The sequence below is a fragment of the Rhodotorula graminis genome (assembly GCF_001329695.1).
Source record: "Rhodotorula graminis WP1 unplaced genomic scaffold RHOBAscaffold_5, whole genome shotgun sequence".
Classification (NCBI taxonomy): Eukaryota; Fungi; Basidiomycota; class Microbotryomycetes; order Sporidiobolales; family Sporidiobolaceae; genus Rhodotorula; species Rhodotorula graminis.
In genome coordinates, this window is record NW_017264932.1 from 1276533 (window position 1) to 1292390 (window position 15858).

General features: G+C 68.0%; 6 protein-coding genes and 1 non-coding gene across 7 annotated transcripts; 3 read left to right on the forward strand and 4 right to left on the reverse strand.

The window, feature by feature from the left end:
* Nucleotides 1–207: 207 nt before the first annotated feature.
* RHOBADRAFT_43503 (uncharacterized protein) lies at nucleotides 208–1875 on the forward strand (the record flags this gene model as incomplete). The annotated part of the gene is made up of 3 exons (XM_018414234.1): nucleotides 208–383; nucleotides 455–870; nucleotides 938–1875. The coding sequence occupies 3 exons, from the start codon at nucleotides 208–210 to the stop codon at nucleotides 1873–1875; spliced, it is 1530 nt and encodes a 509-aa protein (XP_018272113.1).
* Nucleotides 1876–1993: 118 nt separating this feature from the next.
* Nucleotides 1994–3995, reverse strand: RHOBADRAFT_53059 (uncharacterized protein; the record flags this gene model as incomplete). Its single annotated transcript, XM_018416644.1, has 6 exons — nucleotides 1994–2206; nucleotides 2351–2441; nucleotides 2505–2611; nucleotides 2676–3483; nucleotides 3555–3757; nucleotides 3831–3995. 6 exons carry the CDS (start codon nucleotides 3993–3995, stop codon nucleotides 2051–2053), a joined length of 1530 nt encoding a protein of 509 aa, XP_018272114.1. The 3' UTR covers nucleotides 1994–2050.
* Nucleotides 3996–4333: 338 nt separating this feature from the next.
* RHOBADRAFT_35853 (uncharacterized protein) lies at nucleotides 4334–6279 on the forward strand (the record flags this gene model as incomplete). The annotated part of the gene is made up of 8 exons (XM_018413310.1): nucleotides 4334–4590; nucleotides 4675–4738; nucleotides 4802–5251; nucleotides 5325–5395; nucleotides 5475–5478; nucleotides 5532–5752; nucleotides 5807–6059; nucleotides 6167–6279. The coding sequence occupies 8 exons, from the start codon at nucleotides 4334–4336 to the stop codon at nucleotides 6188–6190; spliced, it is 1344 nt and encodes a 447-aa protein (XP_018272115.1). The 3' UTR covers nucleotides 6191–6279.
* A 650-nt stretch (nucleotides 6280–6929) lies between these two features.
* RHOBADRAFT_53061 (uncharacterized protein) lies at nucleotides 6930–8571 on the reverse strand (the record flags this gene model as incomplete). The annotated part of the gene is made up of 3 exons (XM_018416645.1): nucleotides 6930–7756; nucleotides 7822–8375; nucleotides 8463–8571. The coding sequence occupies 3 exons, from the start codon at nucleotides 8569–8571 to the stop codon at nucleotides 6971–6973; spliced, it is 1449 nt and encodes a 482-aa protein (XP_018272116.1). The 3' UTR covers nucleotides 6930–6970.
* A 249-nt stretch (nucleotides 8572–8820) lies between these two features.
* RHOBADRAFT_35859 (uncharacterized protein) lies at nucleotides 8821–10417 on the reverse strand. Its single transcript, XM_018413311.1, has 5 exons — nucleotides 10213–10417; nucleotides 9859–10095; nucleotides 9284–9777; nucleotides 9158–9206; nucleotides 8821–9081 (listed from the first exon to the last, which is right to left on the reverse strand). Exons 1-5 carry the CDS (start codon nucleotides 10372–10374, stop codon nucleotides 8881–8883), a joined length of 1143 nt encoding a protein of 380 aa, XP_018272117.1. The 5' UTR covers nucleotides 10375–10417; the 3' UTR covers nucleotides 8821–8880.
* A 569-nt stretch (nucleotides 10418–10986) lies between these two features.
* RHOBADRAFT_53063 (uncharacterized protein) lies at nucleotides 10987–15222 on the forward strand (the record flags this gene model as incomplete). Its single annotated transcript, XM_018416646.1, has 14 exons — nucleotides 10987–11289; nucleotides 11361–11433; nucleotides 11497–11566; nucleotides 11641–11897; nucleotides 11973–12217; nucleotides 12282–12853; nucleotides 12929–13607; nucleotides 13676–13882; nucleotides 13951–14032; nucleotides 14115–14392; nucleotides 14459–14559; nucleotides 14622–14689; nucleotides 14757–14858; nucleotides 14924–15222. The coding sequence occupies 14 exons, from the start codon at nucleotides 10987–10989 to the stop codon at nucleotides 15136–15138; spliced, it is 3252 nt and encodes a 1083-aa protein (XP_018272118.1). The 3' UTR covers nucleotides 15139–15222.
* Nucleotides 15223–15543: 321 nt separating this feature from the next.
* RHOBADRAFT_t42 lies at nucleotides 15544–15635 on the reverse strand. The gene has a single exon. It is a non-coding gene; the product is annotated as a tRNA-Ser (tRNA).
* Nucleotides 15636–15858: the final 223 nt, after the last annotated feature.

Genomic DNA, 15858 nt, shown 5'->3' on the forward strand with positions numbered 1-15858 from the left:
GGGCGAGGCTGGCGGGGCAGGGCAGGGCGTGCGCTGCTGCTTGGTGTGGTCGCAGAGCAGGCCCGACGAGCGCGTCTATCGAGGCAGGAGCGAGGTGAGGAGAGGTCGAGGGACGGCTCCCCCCCCCCCCCCCCTCGAGTCTGTCGCGCACCTCGCTCTCCAAGCCGGCGCCCGCCGCGCCGCCCGTTCTTCTAGTCAGGGACCGCCATGCGGGCCTTCGTGAGCGTCCACTTTGGCCTCGATCGCGTGCACCTTGGCGACTCGCACGCGTCGTCGTCCTCGACGCACCGCTCGCTCGCTTCGCTCCTCGTCGTCGTCCTCCTCGCGTGCCTCGGGACGCTCAACAACACGCTCGTTCGCCTCGCTCGTCTCGTCCGGCCCAGGTGCGCTCGAGTCCCACCCCAGGCGGATGCTCCACAGCGACCGCGAACTAACTCAACTCGCGTTGCAGCAGACGACGCCGCCGCAGCAACGCTCGACTCGGCCCTCGCCTCCCGCACGACCTCGTCCCGCACATCCTGCTCGATTGGTCCGCCTCGTCGAGCGACCCTGTCGACGTCTACCTCGAGCGCGCCCAGTTCTACCGCGCGTGCGCGCTCGTCCAATCGAGCTGGACCGCCCTCGCTCAGGCGCTGCTCGCTCGCGACCTCGCCGTGCGCGACCCTCAGCACCCGGTCCTGCGCCATGACTGCCCGCTCGACTCGTCGCGCGTCTGGCGCATCACGTTCGCCCCGCGCCCGAGGTTCGCCGGCTCGGCGTACGGCATGACGGCGTGCCTGCGCCTCTTCACGCCCCAGTGCCACGCCCTCACCTCGCTCGCCATCCTCGACGCCGACCTGATCGAGCTCGCCGACCTCGGCAGCGCGTCGAGTGCGTCCTCCTCTCCTTCCTGGCCGCCGGTCTCTCGTTCCTGACGCCGTCTCTCGAGCGCGCGCAGACCTCGTCGAGCTCCACGTGTTCCGGACCCGCATCGGCCGCTCAACGTCGACGCCGACGCCGCCATTTAAGCTCGTGCACCTCAGGACGCTCACGCTCGACGAGGTCGGCTTCACCACGTTCCGCCCGTCGTACGCCGCCCTGCTCGACCCGGTCGCCCTCCCCTCGCTCGTCACGCTCTCGATGCGCCACTGCGACCTCGTGTGGACCGTCTTTCCCAAGCCGCGCACGTTCGTCAACGTGTCGACGTTCCGGTTCACGCACCCGGGCGCGTTCCCCGTGACGCACCTCGCCCAGATGCGGTTCCCGGCCCTCGAGCACCTCGTGCTGTGCCCGACCGCCCTGCGCGACGTCCTCTCGCGCGCCTCGTCGTCGCCCGACGAGGCCGATGCCGCCCTCGCGCTCGTCGCGCAGGCGACGCACCTCCGCCTCGTCGACAGCGTCGACTCGCGCGCGCCGCCCGCATCACCGACCTTCCCGCTCCCGCGCCTCACGACGCAGCACGGCCTCGTCCTCCCGTCGCCCTGCACGGGCTCGCGCACCGTCTCGGTCCCGCTCCCCGAGCGCGTCCTCGGCCCGGCAGCAGCGGCGCACCGCCTGTCGGCGACCGTCCAGTGGACCTGGGCCGAGCCACGCCGCCTGGCGCACGCCGTCCGGGCGCACGTCGCGCTCGTCGAGTTGCTCAACGGCGCCCTCGTCGCGCGCGAGCTCCTCTCGCACGAGCGCGACGGCGCGACGCTCGAGCTGCCGTCGGCGCTGCGGTACGGCCTGCCGGGCGCGGACGCGCGCGGCGCAAAGCTGTGGAGCGGCGCGAGGGCGCGCTTGGACCGCCTGTGCCGCGACAGGGGGGTCGAGCTGGCGTTTACCGAGGTGGTCGTCGAGGAGGTCGACAAGGCGAGGGAGGTGTGGGGCGGGTGGGCGGGCTGTGCCGAGCGCTGAGGGAGGGCGTGCGGCTCGAGGAGGAGGAGGTTCTCTCGGCGAGCTCTCGTATTTCCGTTCAGGACCCTGTCGTACCGTCACTAGCACATATGTAGCGTCCCTCTCATTCGTCCATCTTGTCGTGCCATCTCTGCATTGCGATCCGTCTCTATCCCTCCTTGCGCTCGACCCAGCTCTACTCGTCCTCCTCGTCGTCCTCCTCGTCGCTCGCACTCGCGCTCGCGCCGCCCACCTCGTCCCCACTCTCGGCCTCGCTCTCGACGTCGCTCTCGGCGCCGTACCTGTTGCGCCGAAACGCGCCGAACGCGCCCGCCGTCTCGACAAACCGGACCTGCGAGCGCACGAGCCGCGTCCCCGGGTCAATTTCTCGGTCGAACGGCGACGATGGCCGGGCGACGCACCTCGAGCCGAGCTAGGTGCGCACGACGAGGAGCGCCTCGGGGAACCAGGGGAGGTCGTAAGGGGCGAGACGGACCTGAGCGGGCGCGTCGGCGGCGGGCGAGTAGGTGCGGCGGACGAGCCACACGCGGTTGCGGAAGCCGATCTGCCGCAGAGTCGTAGAGCACCTGAGAGGAGGAGAATCGTCAGAGAGGGTCGAGCAAGAGGGAGAGGGAGAGAAAGGGACGCACTGCTCGGCGAGCGAGAGAACATCGTCGGGCGAGATGTCGGCTCGCTGCGAGAGGAGGTGCAGCGTGCGCAAGCTCGCGAGGTGTGCAAAAGATGCCGTCAGGCGAGGCTGCGGGAACGAGAGGCAGTCAGGTCCGGCGTCGCTCGTGCGCAGGAGAGAGAAAGGGATGCACAAGGTCAAAGTCCTGGCCGAGGTGCAGCACGAGGTTTTTCAGGCTCCTCGCTCGCTCCGTCAACGCCTCGATCGCCTCGACGCCGACCAGCACGCCCGACACCTCGAACTTGCGCAATCTCGGCCCGACCGTCGCCGCGACGTGCTGCGCGAACGCGAGCGGCAAGACGGGCCACTCGCGGCGGCCCGTCGCGCTCGCGCCCGAGTGGTACAGCGTGAGGGCCGTCAGGGCGTGCGTGTGGTCGAGGAGGGATTCGAGGGCGGGCAGGAAGGTGGCGAGGGTCGGGTGGCGCGGGCCCGGGTGGGTGAGCTTGAGCGACTCGAGGGCGGCGAGGTTGGGTGCGGCGGCGGGGAAGAAGGTCGACGGGTCGAGGGCGCAGGCCTCGAGAGCGAGGTGGCGCAGGTGCGGGAGGGTCGGGAGGAGGGAGACGAGTGGCGCGCCGGTGAGCTTGGCGCAGCCGGCGAGGGCGAGGGACGTCAGGCGGCTGTTGGCGAGCGAGGGCGCGAGGGCGGCGACGACCCGGTCGTTGATGACGGTCGACTCGCGGCAGAGGATGCTGAGCTCCTCGAGGACGAGGACGTTGTCGTCGCCGGCCCGCGAGGCTGACGTGGCGGCGAGCGAGCGCTGCTTGGCGAGGAAGGCCGGGAGGAGGTTGGCGACGTTGCGGTCGGGGAGGATGAGGGACAGGGAGCGCAGTGGTGGCAAGTCGAGGAAGTGGTCGGCGTCCCACGAGCCGGGCGACAGGTTGGTGTGCGCGTTGCACTCGAAGCTGCGCAACTTGGGAAGGGCGACGATGGCCTCGAAGACCCTGCGTGCGTCGTCGTACGTCAGGTGAGCACCTCTGAGAGAGACAAGTACAGAGAGGAAAGAGGTGCGCACCTGTCGGTGAGGGCGCCTTTGCGGGTCCAGACGAGGTCCTCGACGGCGACGCAGTTGGCGAGCATGCGGATGGCGAGGTCCTCCATCTCCTGCCGCTCGCGCAGCTTCATCGACAGCGGGTAGACGCGGACCTCGAGCTTGCGGACCATGGCGGCGAGGTGCGGGTGGTCGACGAGGGTGTGGAAGAGGAGCGGAGCGATGGCCTGCACTGGGGAGGAGCGAGGTCAGCCGATTCGGCCGCGGGTAGAAGGAGGGCGAGGGGAGGAGTGGACGCACGAGGTCTCGGCCAAAGAGGCGCACATGGCGCAGGAGGAGCTGCTGCGCGGTGGAGCGCCAGGCTCGGCAGACGAGAGCGGCGGAGCACAGGTCGCGGCGGCTGACGAGGGGCGCAAGGAGCTGGGCGAGGAGCTCGAGCGGGAGGTCGGCGAGCTCGGTGGGCATGCTTGCGCGTGCGCGCAGGGCCAGAGGCGGCGGCGGTACCGTGAGGAGCGTGGAGCCGAGGTGGAGCGGTGTCGCTCTCTCACGGTTGAGCTCCTCTGGCATCGGGACAAATCATTCAAGTAGCTACTGCACAACTCTGTTGCAAGCGCATTTGACTCTGAGCGGTGTGAGAGTGGCGAGACGCAGCTGGCGATGAGCTCGCTCTCGCTGAGCAAGCCAACCACTCTTCTCTCACCACACTAAGCACCCGCCACCTCGTGCTCACCGCAACAGAGCACACCAGCACCACCTCGACCCTCACCCGCGTCCACCGCACCCGTCCCGCCTTCCCCCTCGCCATGGAGACGGCCCAGTCGCACCCGTACACCTGCCTCTCGTGCCAGCTCGCCTTCCCCGACGCACACTCGCAGCGCAACCACTACCAGCAGGAGCTCCACCGCTACAACGCCCGTCGCCGCGTCGCCGGCCTCGCCCCGCTCACCCAGGAGCTCTTTGACGACAAGGTCAAGGAGCGCTCCACCCAGCTCCCCGGCGGCGCCAACAACTCCGACAAGGACCACGACCACGCCAAGAAGCTCGCTTGCAAGGCCTGCAAGTGCGTCTCCCACCTCCCGCCCCCTCCTTCCCTCCCTCCCTCGCCCTCGTGACTGACCCCTCCTCGCCACTTGCCCCCCTGCAGCAAGACGTTCGCGTCCCAGGCCACCCACGACGCTCACGTCAAGACCAAGAAGCACCAGGACGCCGTCTTCAAGGCCGCCTCCAAGCTCAAGGCCGCCGACATGACGCCGGCGGCCGACAAGGACGAGGACGCCTCGATGGCCTCGCCCGTCCCGTCGACCTCGACCGCGCCGCCGCCCGCACCCGCACCCGCACCTGTCGCCGACGAGGCCACGTTCGAGTCGTCGGGCGACGCCGCCCTCGACCGCCTCGTCGCCAAGCGCCTCCAGTACGCGCCCCCGATCGCGCCCTCGTCGTGCCTGTTCTGCCCGCACTCGTCCGACTCGGTCCAGGCCAACGTCGGCCACATGCGCGCCGCGCACTCGTTCGTCCTCCCCGAGGAGGAGTACCTCGTCGACGTCGAGGGCCTCTTGCGCCGCCTCGGCGAGGAGGTCGGCACCTGGAACGTGTGCGTCTGCTGCGGCAAGGGCTACGGCGGCAACATCGACCTCAACAAGGAGTCGGACCTCGCCCAGGACGAGCTCAAGCGGCGCGCGAGCAAGGGCATCGAGGCCGTTCGGGCCCACATGCAGTCCAAGGTGCGCCCTCCCTTCCCCTCTCTCTCTCCCTACCCCTCTTCGAGGATCATGTCGCTCACCTCGCCGCACACAGTCGCACTGCCGCCTGCGCTACGACACCGAGGAAGAGCAGCTCAACATCGCCGACTTTTACGACTTCCGCCCGTCGTACCCGGATTACGAGCTGCGGCAGCAGAAGAAGGCCGAGAAGCGGGCGGCGCGCCTTGCGGCCAAGCAGGCCAAGTCGGGTGGGTGGGAGGACGTCGACGAGGAGGACGAGGGCATGGCGGTCGAGGGCGAGGGCGAGGGCGACGACGTCGAGGTCGTGTACGACGACGGGTCCGACTCGGACGACCTCGTCACCGACTCGGACGACGACGACGACGACCTCCCGTCGGGCACCAACGTGACGTACGGCGACACCGAGTACGAGCTCGTCCTGCCCTCGGGCGCCCGCGTCGGCCACCGCGCGCACCGCACCCTGTACAAGCAGAACCTGCTGCCGTACGTCGACGGCACGCCGTTCAAGCAGCCGCCGCACGCCTCGCAGGCCGAGATCAAGCCCTCGGCGCAGAGCCAGGCGCTCCTGTCGCTCGTGCCCGCCATGAAGAAGGACCGCACGCACGCGCGCCCGCTCTTCTCGGCCGCGCTCGTGCCGGCAAAGGGCGCCGGCTTCGGCAAGGGCAACGGCAACTCGGGCGAGGTCATCAAGGCGCGCAACAAGGGCGAGGCCAAGGAGGCGAGCAAGGCGACGAGGCACTTCCACGAGCACAAGCGCTTCCAGGATCAGGCCTTGATCCGGGGCCTGCGTGGGAACAGCCAGAAATACGTGCGTCCCCCACTTCTCTCTCATCCTCCTCCCTCCTCTCTATCGTCGTCGTCATCGTCGTCGTCGTCGTCGAGCGTCTCGCTCACGCTTTTCCTCCCCGACCGCAGTACCGCGACCCGCTCCTCCAGTAGACGCCCTCGCCGCCATCGTCGCTCTTGTTGTCGTCCTTGGCGTCGCCTGTACCTTCTCTCCCCCTCTGTAACGATCTGTCTCTCCCTCAGACCCCTCGAGAGCGCTCGGTCTGGCTCGTCGTCCTCGCGAGATGCTCTCGATGTCGCTTTCGCTGCTCGCTTCGCCCGGGCTCTTCTGCTTCTGCTCTCACTCTCTGGTCGCCGACTATGTGCTCGTCTCGTTACAGCGATCGAGCGTTGCAGGACTGTCAAAGAGCAAGGTCTGAGCGTGAGAAATCGACTCCCTCCTCCTGGACCTCCTCCTCGACGCAGAGTCGAGTGAGCGCTCCCTCGCCTCCTCTGGGAAGCAGCGCTGTACGGGTACCTCATCGCACAGTCCTCCAGCCGGGCAGCCTCGCTTTGAGAGAGCAAGCGCAGAGACACGCGCTCGAGCCCCTTGCTCGTCGTTCGTCCACGCGTTTCGCTTTCTCGAGCTGATTGAGGAGCAGCGCACGCTCTGACCGCCCGCCTCCGACTCAAAGCATGCGTCGAGGGTTCCCTCTGCCTGCATCGCCCGACAACGAGCCTCGTCGGTCGTTCTCCTCGTCCACAAAAGAGGTCGAGAAGTTGGCCTTCTCAAGTAACCTCTCTCGCTCAACGGTCGAGAGGACGTTGCGCATCTGCTTTCAGGAGCGCAGTCGTGCAGCTTCTCTCTCTCTCGAGCCGCTCGAGGACAAGAGAGCGTCCTCGCCGCAGAAGGAGAACAAGCGCTTCTGTTGCACCTCAAGCTCGCTCGCCCCGCTACTTCGCGCCGTACGCCTCTCTCATCGCCTGCTGCACGTCGACGAGCGACCACGTGCGCCCAAAGTCGCCGTCACGCAGCCGCATCTCGTCGTCGGCGACCTGGAGGACGGACGGCTCGAGGTCGAGGAGAAGGGCGACGTGTTTGGCGGTCGAGATGCCGGCTCGCGCGAGCGCCGAGCTCCTGTCGGCGGCGACGGCGGGCGAGTAGAGCGCCGAGAGGAAGGCGAGGAGGTCGGCTGAGGGTGCGGGCGAGGGGGCGGAGGAGGAGGAGCTGGAGGCGCGGGGAGGAGCAGGTCCGTGCGGAGCGGCGCCGGTCCAGGGCGGGGTCGGGTGGGCGTGCGGCTTGTCGGCGAGAGCTGAGGTGTCGCGAGAGACCGGCGTGGAAGGGTCGGGAGCGGCGAGCGGCTTCTGGCGCGGCTGCGGGCTTGGCGCCTCGTGGCGAGCGCGCTTGCTCGGACCCTGCGACGCCGGGACCGAGTCGGCCGTCGATGCCGCGCGAGCGCCGTCGAGGTCGTGGGTGTGCTCGAGCTTGACGTTGACGAGGCGCCACGAGTCGTCGTCGTCGCGCTCGGCGTCGAACTGGACGGGGCAGCGACCTGGACGCGAGTCCTCGAAACGGGGGTGCCAGCGCCTGCAGACGATGCTGACGCGGTCGAGGTTGTTGGCCTGGGTCCCACGGTAGACGTGGAAGTTGTTCTGCTGGGCGTAGGCGTGCATGGTGGCGAACAGGACCGATGACGACGTAAAGGTCTGGCCGCGAGCAGGCTTGCGGACGATGCCGTTCTGCGGGAGTGACAGGGTCAGGGCTGTCGATACTGAAAGGGAGGAACGTGACGACGTACACGCACGATCTGCGAGATCTGGTCCTTGAGCTTGTTGGCGGGCGGGTACAGCTCCTTGGACGGGCCATCTGCGAGGAGCTCGCCGAGGTCGAGCCGATCTGCAACCTTGTAGTTGACCGGGGCCTTGCGGCGCAGCTTGCGACCACCGCCCCTTCTCGGTGCCGGTGCGGGTGCCGTGCGCGCCGCGCCTGTCGCCGTACTCGAGCTCGGCGCCGCTGATGCCGCCGCAGGCTCGTCCGCCGCACGAGCGACGGGGCGCGCGTTCTCCTCGTCGGCCCGGACCCGGTCCTCCATCTTCGAGATCTTGCGCTCGAGGTCGGGCAGGTCCTCGACGGCGTAGGCCGGGCGACAGGTTTCGGGGCACGTGTGGACGAGGCAGACGCGGTCGACCGCGACCTCGAGCTCGCCGTCGCAGCCGCGGTTGTTGGCCGACACAAGCCAGGTGCAGTTGGCGCCCTTCTGATTCAGGGCGTACTCGGTCGACAGGGTCGTGAGGCGGCAGCGGACCAGGGCACGCTTAGAGCTGCCGCCAAAGGTGGAGGGCGACGCCCCGAGAGCGCCTGCGGGCAGGGGAAGGGGGGCCAGGGTCAGCTCGGCTCGGCACCCAGACTGCTCCAGAGAGGAATGGGAGTGCTCACGGCAAGCACGGTAGGTCTGGAGCTTGAACGAGCTGACCGACGAGAAGCGTTGGCCGAGTGCGGGGAGCTGGTCGTCGGCAGGTGCCGGGGCGGGCTCGGGCGACTGCAGAGGGCTCATGACGGGGGCTGGCGCGGTAGTGGCGGGCCTTGCGAGGGCGCCGAGCGCTGTGGCCGGGAACCAGAGCGTGGAGGGAGCGAGAGAGACGGCGGCGGGCCGCCGGCTGCTGATGAGACAATCGGGCTCCGAGCCGAAGGGGAGCGAGAGACGCTCGCACACGGCTCGAGCGAGCGCCAGGAGGCCAAAGAGCGCGCACGAGGAGACCGAGCCGAACCGATCGAGGTGCAGAGAGCTCTAGAGAGAGAGAGAGTCGCTCGAAAAGTGTTTGTACAACAAGCCGTCTCGCCCTCCTCGTCGACCGCCGCCCGTCTACTCGTCCTTCCTCGCCCGCTTGCTCTCCTGCGCCGCACTCTCGGCCTCGCCCTCGCCCTCGCTCGCGGCGCCCGACTCGCCCGCGTCCGACGCGCGCCGCTTGTTGCCCTTGAGGCCCTTGAACTTGCGAACCTGGAGCTTGTCGAGGTCCTGCCGCCCGACGTGGATGTGCCCAATCTTGTTGCCCATCTCGTCGATCTGCGAGAGGGCGAGAGGAGCGTGAGCGAGACCGTGAGGGAGGGAGGGGGAGGGGAAGAGAGAGAGAGCGACGCACGTCGAGGTTCTTGCTCTTCTTGGGGCCGTTCGAGCTCTTCTTCTCCTTCCTGCAGAGCGCACGAGAGAGAGTGGGTCAGGGTCGGACCAGATTCGTCGAGGAGGAAAGGGTGGAAGGCGGACGCACTTCTTCATGGCCTGCTTCCACACCTCGGCCGTCGGCGCCTGAGTGCGGCGCATCGAGAAGGAAAAGTGCGGGCCGTGCGGCGCGAGCTCGACCCGGGGCTGGGGCAGGCCGCTGCGCATAAAGTGGACCGTGTAGGTACGGAAGTGGACGAGCGGGTGCGTCTTGTCCTCGTCGTAGTTCTGCGTCGCCGCCGCCGGGTTGAACGAGCCGATGAGCGACTCGACCGCCTTGCCCTTGCCGTTCTTGCCGCTCGCGCCCGACAGGGCACCCTCGACGCTCGCGGCGCTGTCGTCCTCGGGGCGGTCGCCGATCGTGACCGAGATGACGCGCTCGAGGCCCTTGAGCGACACGCCGTCGAGCTCGTTGCCGCGGAAGAAGTCGAGCAGGATCGACTTGAACTGCTGGAACGTCGGGTGCGAGTCCCACAGGTTGGCGTGCGGCTCGGCGGCGGTAAAGTGGAACAGCGGGACCGAGCCGGCGGTCGACTTGATGCCCTGTGGCGCGCGCAGAAGAGGGACGAGTCAGTCGACGTGCGTCATGAAGAAGAGGGGCGCGAGAGAGAACGAGGGACGCACCTTGAAGTTGCTCATGGCCATGACCTCCTCGATGCCGACCTCGAGCATCTCCATGACCTCGCCGGCGAAGCAGCGGGCCCAGACGAGGCCGTGCGGGCGCTTCTTGGTGTGGGTGCCGATGAGGAACAGCGACGCGTCGTTCTTGGACGACCAGAAGTTGAGCGAGGCCGGGTCCTCGAACGGGCGGACCTCGTTGGCCTTGGAGAAGGCGATCGCGTTGGGCTTCTTGAGCTGGTTCTGGAGGGGTTGACGAGGCGACAGAGGATCGAGGGGAAGGGCGGGCAGGTTCGAACAGGAGCGAGTCAGCTCTGAACCAGGGACGGCGAAAGAGGCGCGAGAGGGAGGGGGACGCACAAGCTCGCTGAGGGCGACCTTGACCTTCTCCGAGATGCCGGTCGTGCGCGCAATGATGGCCGTCTTGGCCTCCTTCTCGACGAGCTGCGGCGCGCGAGCGTCGGCGGCGCGCTTGGAGCGGGCGTTCTTGGGCTTGGCCGGGGCGACGAGAGGGGTGGACATGGCGGCGGTCGGTGCGGGTGGCAGGCGGATAGCTGACGACTGCAGGGATGGAGAGGAAGTCAGAGACACGTTCGAGTGGGCGCGAGAGAGCTGCTGTGCCGAGCGCGCTTGTAGACTGGCGAGGCGGAGCTCGAGGCGGGCAGGGTGGCCTTGCGCTGTCGGGCGCGACTGCTCAGCGCCGCACAGGGGAGTTGTGGGTCGGCTAAACACGCCAAGCTGCCCCAGGCCGGCCGCAAAGCTGTGCGAGAGCCGGCTGTCGAGGTCGCGGATCCTCATCGCTCGAGCGCGAGTTGGGGAAGCGGCGACGGCGGCGGTCGCGGGTTGCGCGGGCATGAAGGTGGGCGGGATAGTGTGCGAGCTGATGGACGGACCTGCTGGACCAACCGAGGCTGAGGGCAGAGTGGGAGAGGACGACGCTGTCGGTTCGAGCTCGACCAAGAGACGAGCGAGCGAGCTGCACCGCCTCGTCCCGCTCCAGCCAGCTGCCGAGCTGTACCTGCTCGCCTGTACTCGAGCACCCGCACAGCGCGCTCCCCATCCAGCCTGCGCTCGACCCGAGCCGTCGCGCCTCGCCCGACCTCATCGCGACTCGCTCCCCACCTCGACGCCGCCATGCTCGCACAGCGCATCTCTGCCCTGCCCTCGAGGCGCATCTCGACCGCACCCATCCGCCCCTGGGTCCTCTCGCCCTCGTCCCTCGCCTCGCCGCGCTCGTTCGCCTCGACCCCACTCCGCTCGGCCGCCGCACCCGCACCACCCGCCAAGAAGAAGGGCAAGCGCGCAAAGGACCCGCTCGACAACTTCTACTCCGAGTCGCTCAACCTCCCGAGGACCGCCTTCCCCTTGCGCGCCGAGGCCGCACGCCGCGACAAGCTCTTCTCGGCCCGGACGACCGACGAGCTGTACCAGTGGCAGGTGCGTCCCTCTCTCTCCCCCTCGTGGTGACTGTCGTCCTCGTACTGACTCTTGAAGAGGCGCGCATGCAGGCTCGCCAAAAGGACCGGCCGCTCTTTGTCCTCCACGACGGTCCTCCTTACGCCAACGGTCACCTGCACTGCGGTCCGTCCCCTCTGCGCACTCGTCGAGTCCTCAGAGCACTCACTGATGATGGCGTGTGCGCAGGTCATGCCCTTAACAAGGTCACCAAGGACCTCATCAACCGCTCGAAGCTGATCCAGGGTCACCGTGTCCAGTGCGTCGCCTCTTCTGTCCCTCCTCCCGCCTATCAACCCCTTGCGGCGAGACTGACCTTTCTCTGCGACACAGCTACGTCCCGGGCTTTGACACGCACGGCCTCCCGCTCGAGCTCAAGGCCCTGTCGGCCCTCAAGAAGCCCGCCTCGAGCCTGTCGCCGCAAGAGATCCGCGCTGCCGCCCGTGCCGAGGCCGAGAAGGGCATCGAGATCCAGAGCGGCGAGTTCAAGACGTTCGGCATCATGGGCGACTGGGACAACCCGTACCGCACGATGGACTGGCGTTACGAGCGGCGCCAACTCGAGGTCGTGCGCGACATGGTCGACAAGGGTGAGTGGATGCTCTCGCTCCCGGTCACCTCGCTCCTCGACCGAGTCACTGATACGTGTCTACGCCCTCTTGCAGGCCTCATCGTCTCGCACCACCGCCCGACCCTGTACTCGCCTTCGTCCCGCACGGCCCTCGCCGAGGCGGAGCTCGAGTACCGCGAGGACCATGTGTCGCGCTCCGTCTACGTCTCGTTCCCTGTCGCCGAGATCGGTTCGACGCTCGAGCGCGAGCTCGAGGTGGCGGGCGTCGCGCTCGGCGAGGGCGACAAGGTCGGATTGGCGGTCTGGACGACGACGGCGTGGACGATCCCGAGCAACGTCGTGCGTGGCCTCTCTCTTTCGCTCTCGTTCCTCATCAATAGCTCACGCTTTCTGTCGCCCGCAGGCCATCGCCGTCTCTGAGTCGCTCGAGTACACCCTCGTCCGCTCGTCCGCCGACCCTTCCTCCCTCCTCATCGTCGCCTCGGACCGCCTCGCCTTCCTGTCCGAGCTCCTCGCAACCCCTCTCGAGCCTGTCGCGCGCTTCGCCGGCTCTTCGCTGCTCTCGACGACCTACACCGACCCGCTCGCCTCGTCCTCGTCGTCGACCTCGCCCGGCCAAGTTCGCCCCCTCATCCCGGCGTCGTACGTCACCTCGACGACCGGCACCGGCCTCGTCCACACGGCTCCCGCCCACGGCGTCGAGGACTGGGAGGCCTGGCGCGCGTACCGCTCGTCGCACGGCCTCCCGGCGCAGGACACGCTCTGCGCCGTCGACGCCGCTGGCCGGCTCGACGACACGCTGTTCGACATGGTCGAGCGCGACGTTGCCGAGCGGCTCAAGGGCAAGGACGTCCTCAAGGAGGGTACGGGCGCCGTCATCGAGCTGCTCGAGGCGCGAGGGCGCCTTCTCAAGGAGGTCGAGGTCCAGCACAAGTTCCCGTACGACTGGCGCACCAAGAAACCCGTCATCTTCCGGTGCGTCTCGCCCTCTCTGTCTGTCTCTTCCACTGTCGGCTCGGCGACTCACTCGGAGCCCTTCTCGGCCCGCAGCGCGTCGTCCCAGTGGTTCGCCAACCTCGACCCGGTCAAGTCGAGCGCGATCGACGCCCTGTCGCGCGTCAACTTCTTCCCGTCTCGCGGCGCCCGCACCCTCGAGATGTACGTCCACGGGCGGAGCGAGTGGTGCATCAGCCGGCAACGCGCCTGGGGCGTCCCGATCCCGGTCGTCTACTCGTCGGCGCACGGCGCCGGCGCCAAGGAGGTGCCGCTCCTCACGCCGGCCAACGTCGACCACGTCGTGCGCGTCCTCGAGGCCCACGGCGGGACCGACTACTGGTGGGCCGGCGATGCGGCCGAGTTCGTCCTGCCCGAGGAGCGCGAGCGCGCCGCCGCCGAGGGCCGCACCGAGTGGCGCACGGGCACCGACACGATGGACGTCTGGTTCGACTCGGGCTGCTCGTGGACGCTCCTGCGCGAGGAGGGCGTGCGCGAGGGCGACCGCCGCGACGAGCCGCTCGCCGACGTCTACTTCGAGGGCTCGGACCAGCACCGAGGGTGGTTCCAGTCGAGCCTGCTCACCAAGGTGTCGAGCGCGCGCGAGGGCGAGACGCCCCAGGCGCCGTACCGCGACGTCGTCACGCACGGCATGGTCCTCGACGACAAGGGCCGCAAGATGAGCAAGAGCCTCGGCAACATCGTCAGCCCGTCGGTCGTCATCCAGGGTGGCAAGGTGCGCCCCGCTCTCTCTCTGTCCTATTCGCCTAGCCGCAGCAGCAGCCGACGATCTTCTCCCTGCAGGACAAGAAGCGCGAGCCCGCGTACGGCACCGACCTCCTGCGAGTTTGGGTCGCCTCGGTCGACTCGTCGCGCGACGTCCTGATCGGCCCGGGCATCCTCGCGCAGACGTTCGAGGGCCTGCGCAAGATCCGCAACACGGCGAGGTTCCTGCTCGGCAACCTGGGCGACCAGCCGAGGGAGAAGTTTGCCGCCGAGGACTTGGGCTTGGTCCGTCTCGCTCTCTCTCTTTTCTCCCTCGTCCTCTCGAGACTCTTCCTGACCGAGCGTGTTTGCAGATTGAGCGCTACATCCTGCACGAGCTTCACGACCTCGACCAGACGGCGCGCGAGGCGTTCTCGACCTACCAGTTCAACAAAGGTGCGCCCACCCTCTCTCCTCTCTCTCTCTCTCTATCTTTGCCCGATCTGACACTCGACCTTCTCCCGCACGCACCATACAGCCTATCAAGCCCTGTCGACCTTCTCGAACTCGACCCTGTCGTCCTTCTACTTCGACGTCACCAAGGACACGTTGTACGCCTCGTCGCTCTCGTCGCTCGCCCGGCGCCACATCATCGCGACGCTCCACACCGTCTACGACACGTACGTCTCGGTGCTCGCGCCGATGGCGCCGCTCCTCGCTGAGGAGATCCACCACTTCCGGCGAGGGGCACTCGAGGACCCGCAGGAGGAGGTCCGAGGCGCAGGGAGCGTGTTCGAGCGGGTCTGGCCTCTGCCTGTGCGTCCTCCTCTCGACTCGTCATCATCCCGAGAGCCCTCACTCACGCCCTCGATGCGCCTGCAGAACAAGGCGTGGTACAACCCGCAGGTCAAGGCCGACATGGAGGAGCTTCTCGCCGTGCGCGCCGAGGTCAACGGCTTACTCGAGCAGGCTCGTAACGACAAGTGCGTCCCTTCTCGCTTCCTGACGTGGCACCGGCCCCGACACTGACCAACTCGTCCGGCAGGTGCATCGGCAGCTCGAGCGAGGCGGTCGTCGAGATCGGCAGCCCGAGCCGGCTTCTCCAGGACCATCGTGCGTCCTCTCTTTCACCTCGTTCTCGTCGTCGATGAGCGCCACTGACTCGCTGCTCGTCACGCAGTTGGCCTCCTCAAGACGCTTTTCATCGTCTCGGACGTCTCGTTCTCGACCTCTTCCTCGACCGCCGCCGCGGGAGCGTGGAGGTACTCGAGCACCCTGCCAGGTCCGTCTCCTCCTCTCTTTGCGACCCAGTACGACCCTGACGCCCGTCGAACCGCCGCCCTGCAGGCTCCGACACGACCCTCACCATCCTCCCCTCGCCCCTCGCCAAATGCCCTCGCTGCTGGCAACACGCCCTCCCTCCCGCGCCTACACCCTCGCCCCCGCCTGAAGCGCCGTCGACGAGCGTGACACAACGAGTGTGCGACCGCTGCGCCGACGTCCTCGCCGAGCGGGACCTCGTGCCGCCCGGACTCGAGGCGCCGCTCAGCGTCGACCCCTAGCTTCGGCGCGCCTCGGGCTCGACCTATACCGTCTAGAGTTGTTGTAGAGCGAGGTTTCCGCAATGCAGAGCAGATGCACCTCTCCTCGGCCTCGAGCGACGCGAGCAACCTCTCGAGCCTTGCGAGCTCTGCGACGATTTTCACGCATGGATGGCGTCGAGCGTCGTCATTGTGTAGCTTCTGAGTCTCAAGCCTGTCGCCTGCAGCATGTAGCAGCTTGTCGCGAGCCTGCACCGTCTCGAGTGAGAAGGGAAGAGGCTCGAGCGCGGTTGAGAAGGTCCCGCTGCCGACGACGTGCGACCCTCTCCTCGTCTCCCTCGACCGCTTCTGGGCTCGGTGGACAAAAGGAAGCGCCTCTGGCGCACTGCGGTGACACAGGAGAGCCGTAAGGAGCAAAAGAAGAAGCGACCAGAGCAGGACTTGAACCTGCGCAGGCAAAGCCTAATAGATGGCGAGTTGATTCGAGTCTATCCCCTTAACCGCTCGGGCATCTGGCCTCTCAGATGCTTGTTGAGCCAGAGTAGCAAACATACAAAGCGCGCAGGCAACATTTGCCGCACGTGCCGCCGAAACCTCATCGCCGAGACGGGCTCGTCGTCCTCCTGGCTCAACAACCACCACCTGCCGCATGCCCCTGCTGCGTGCGCCTCGACACTCGACAGCACTCGCACGTCTGGCCCAAATCCGCCTCAGCACACGCCCTCTCCCCTCTCACCTCCT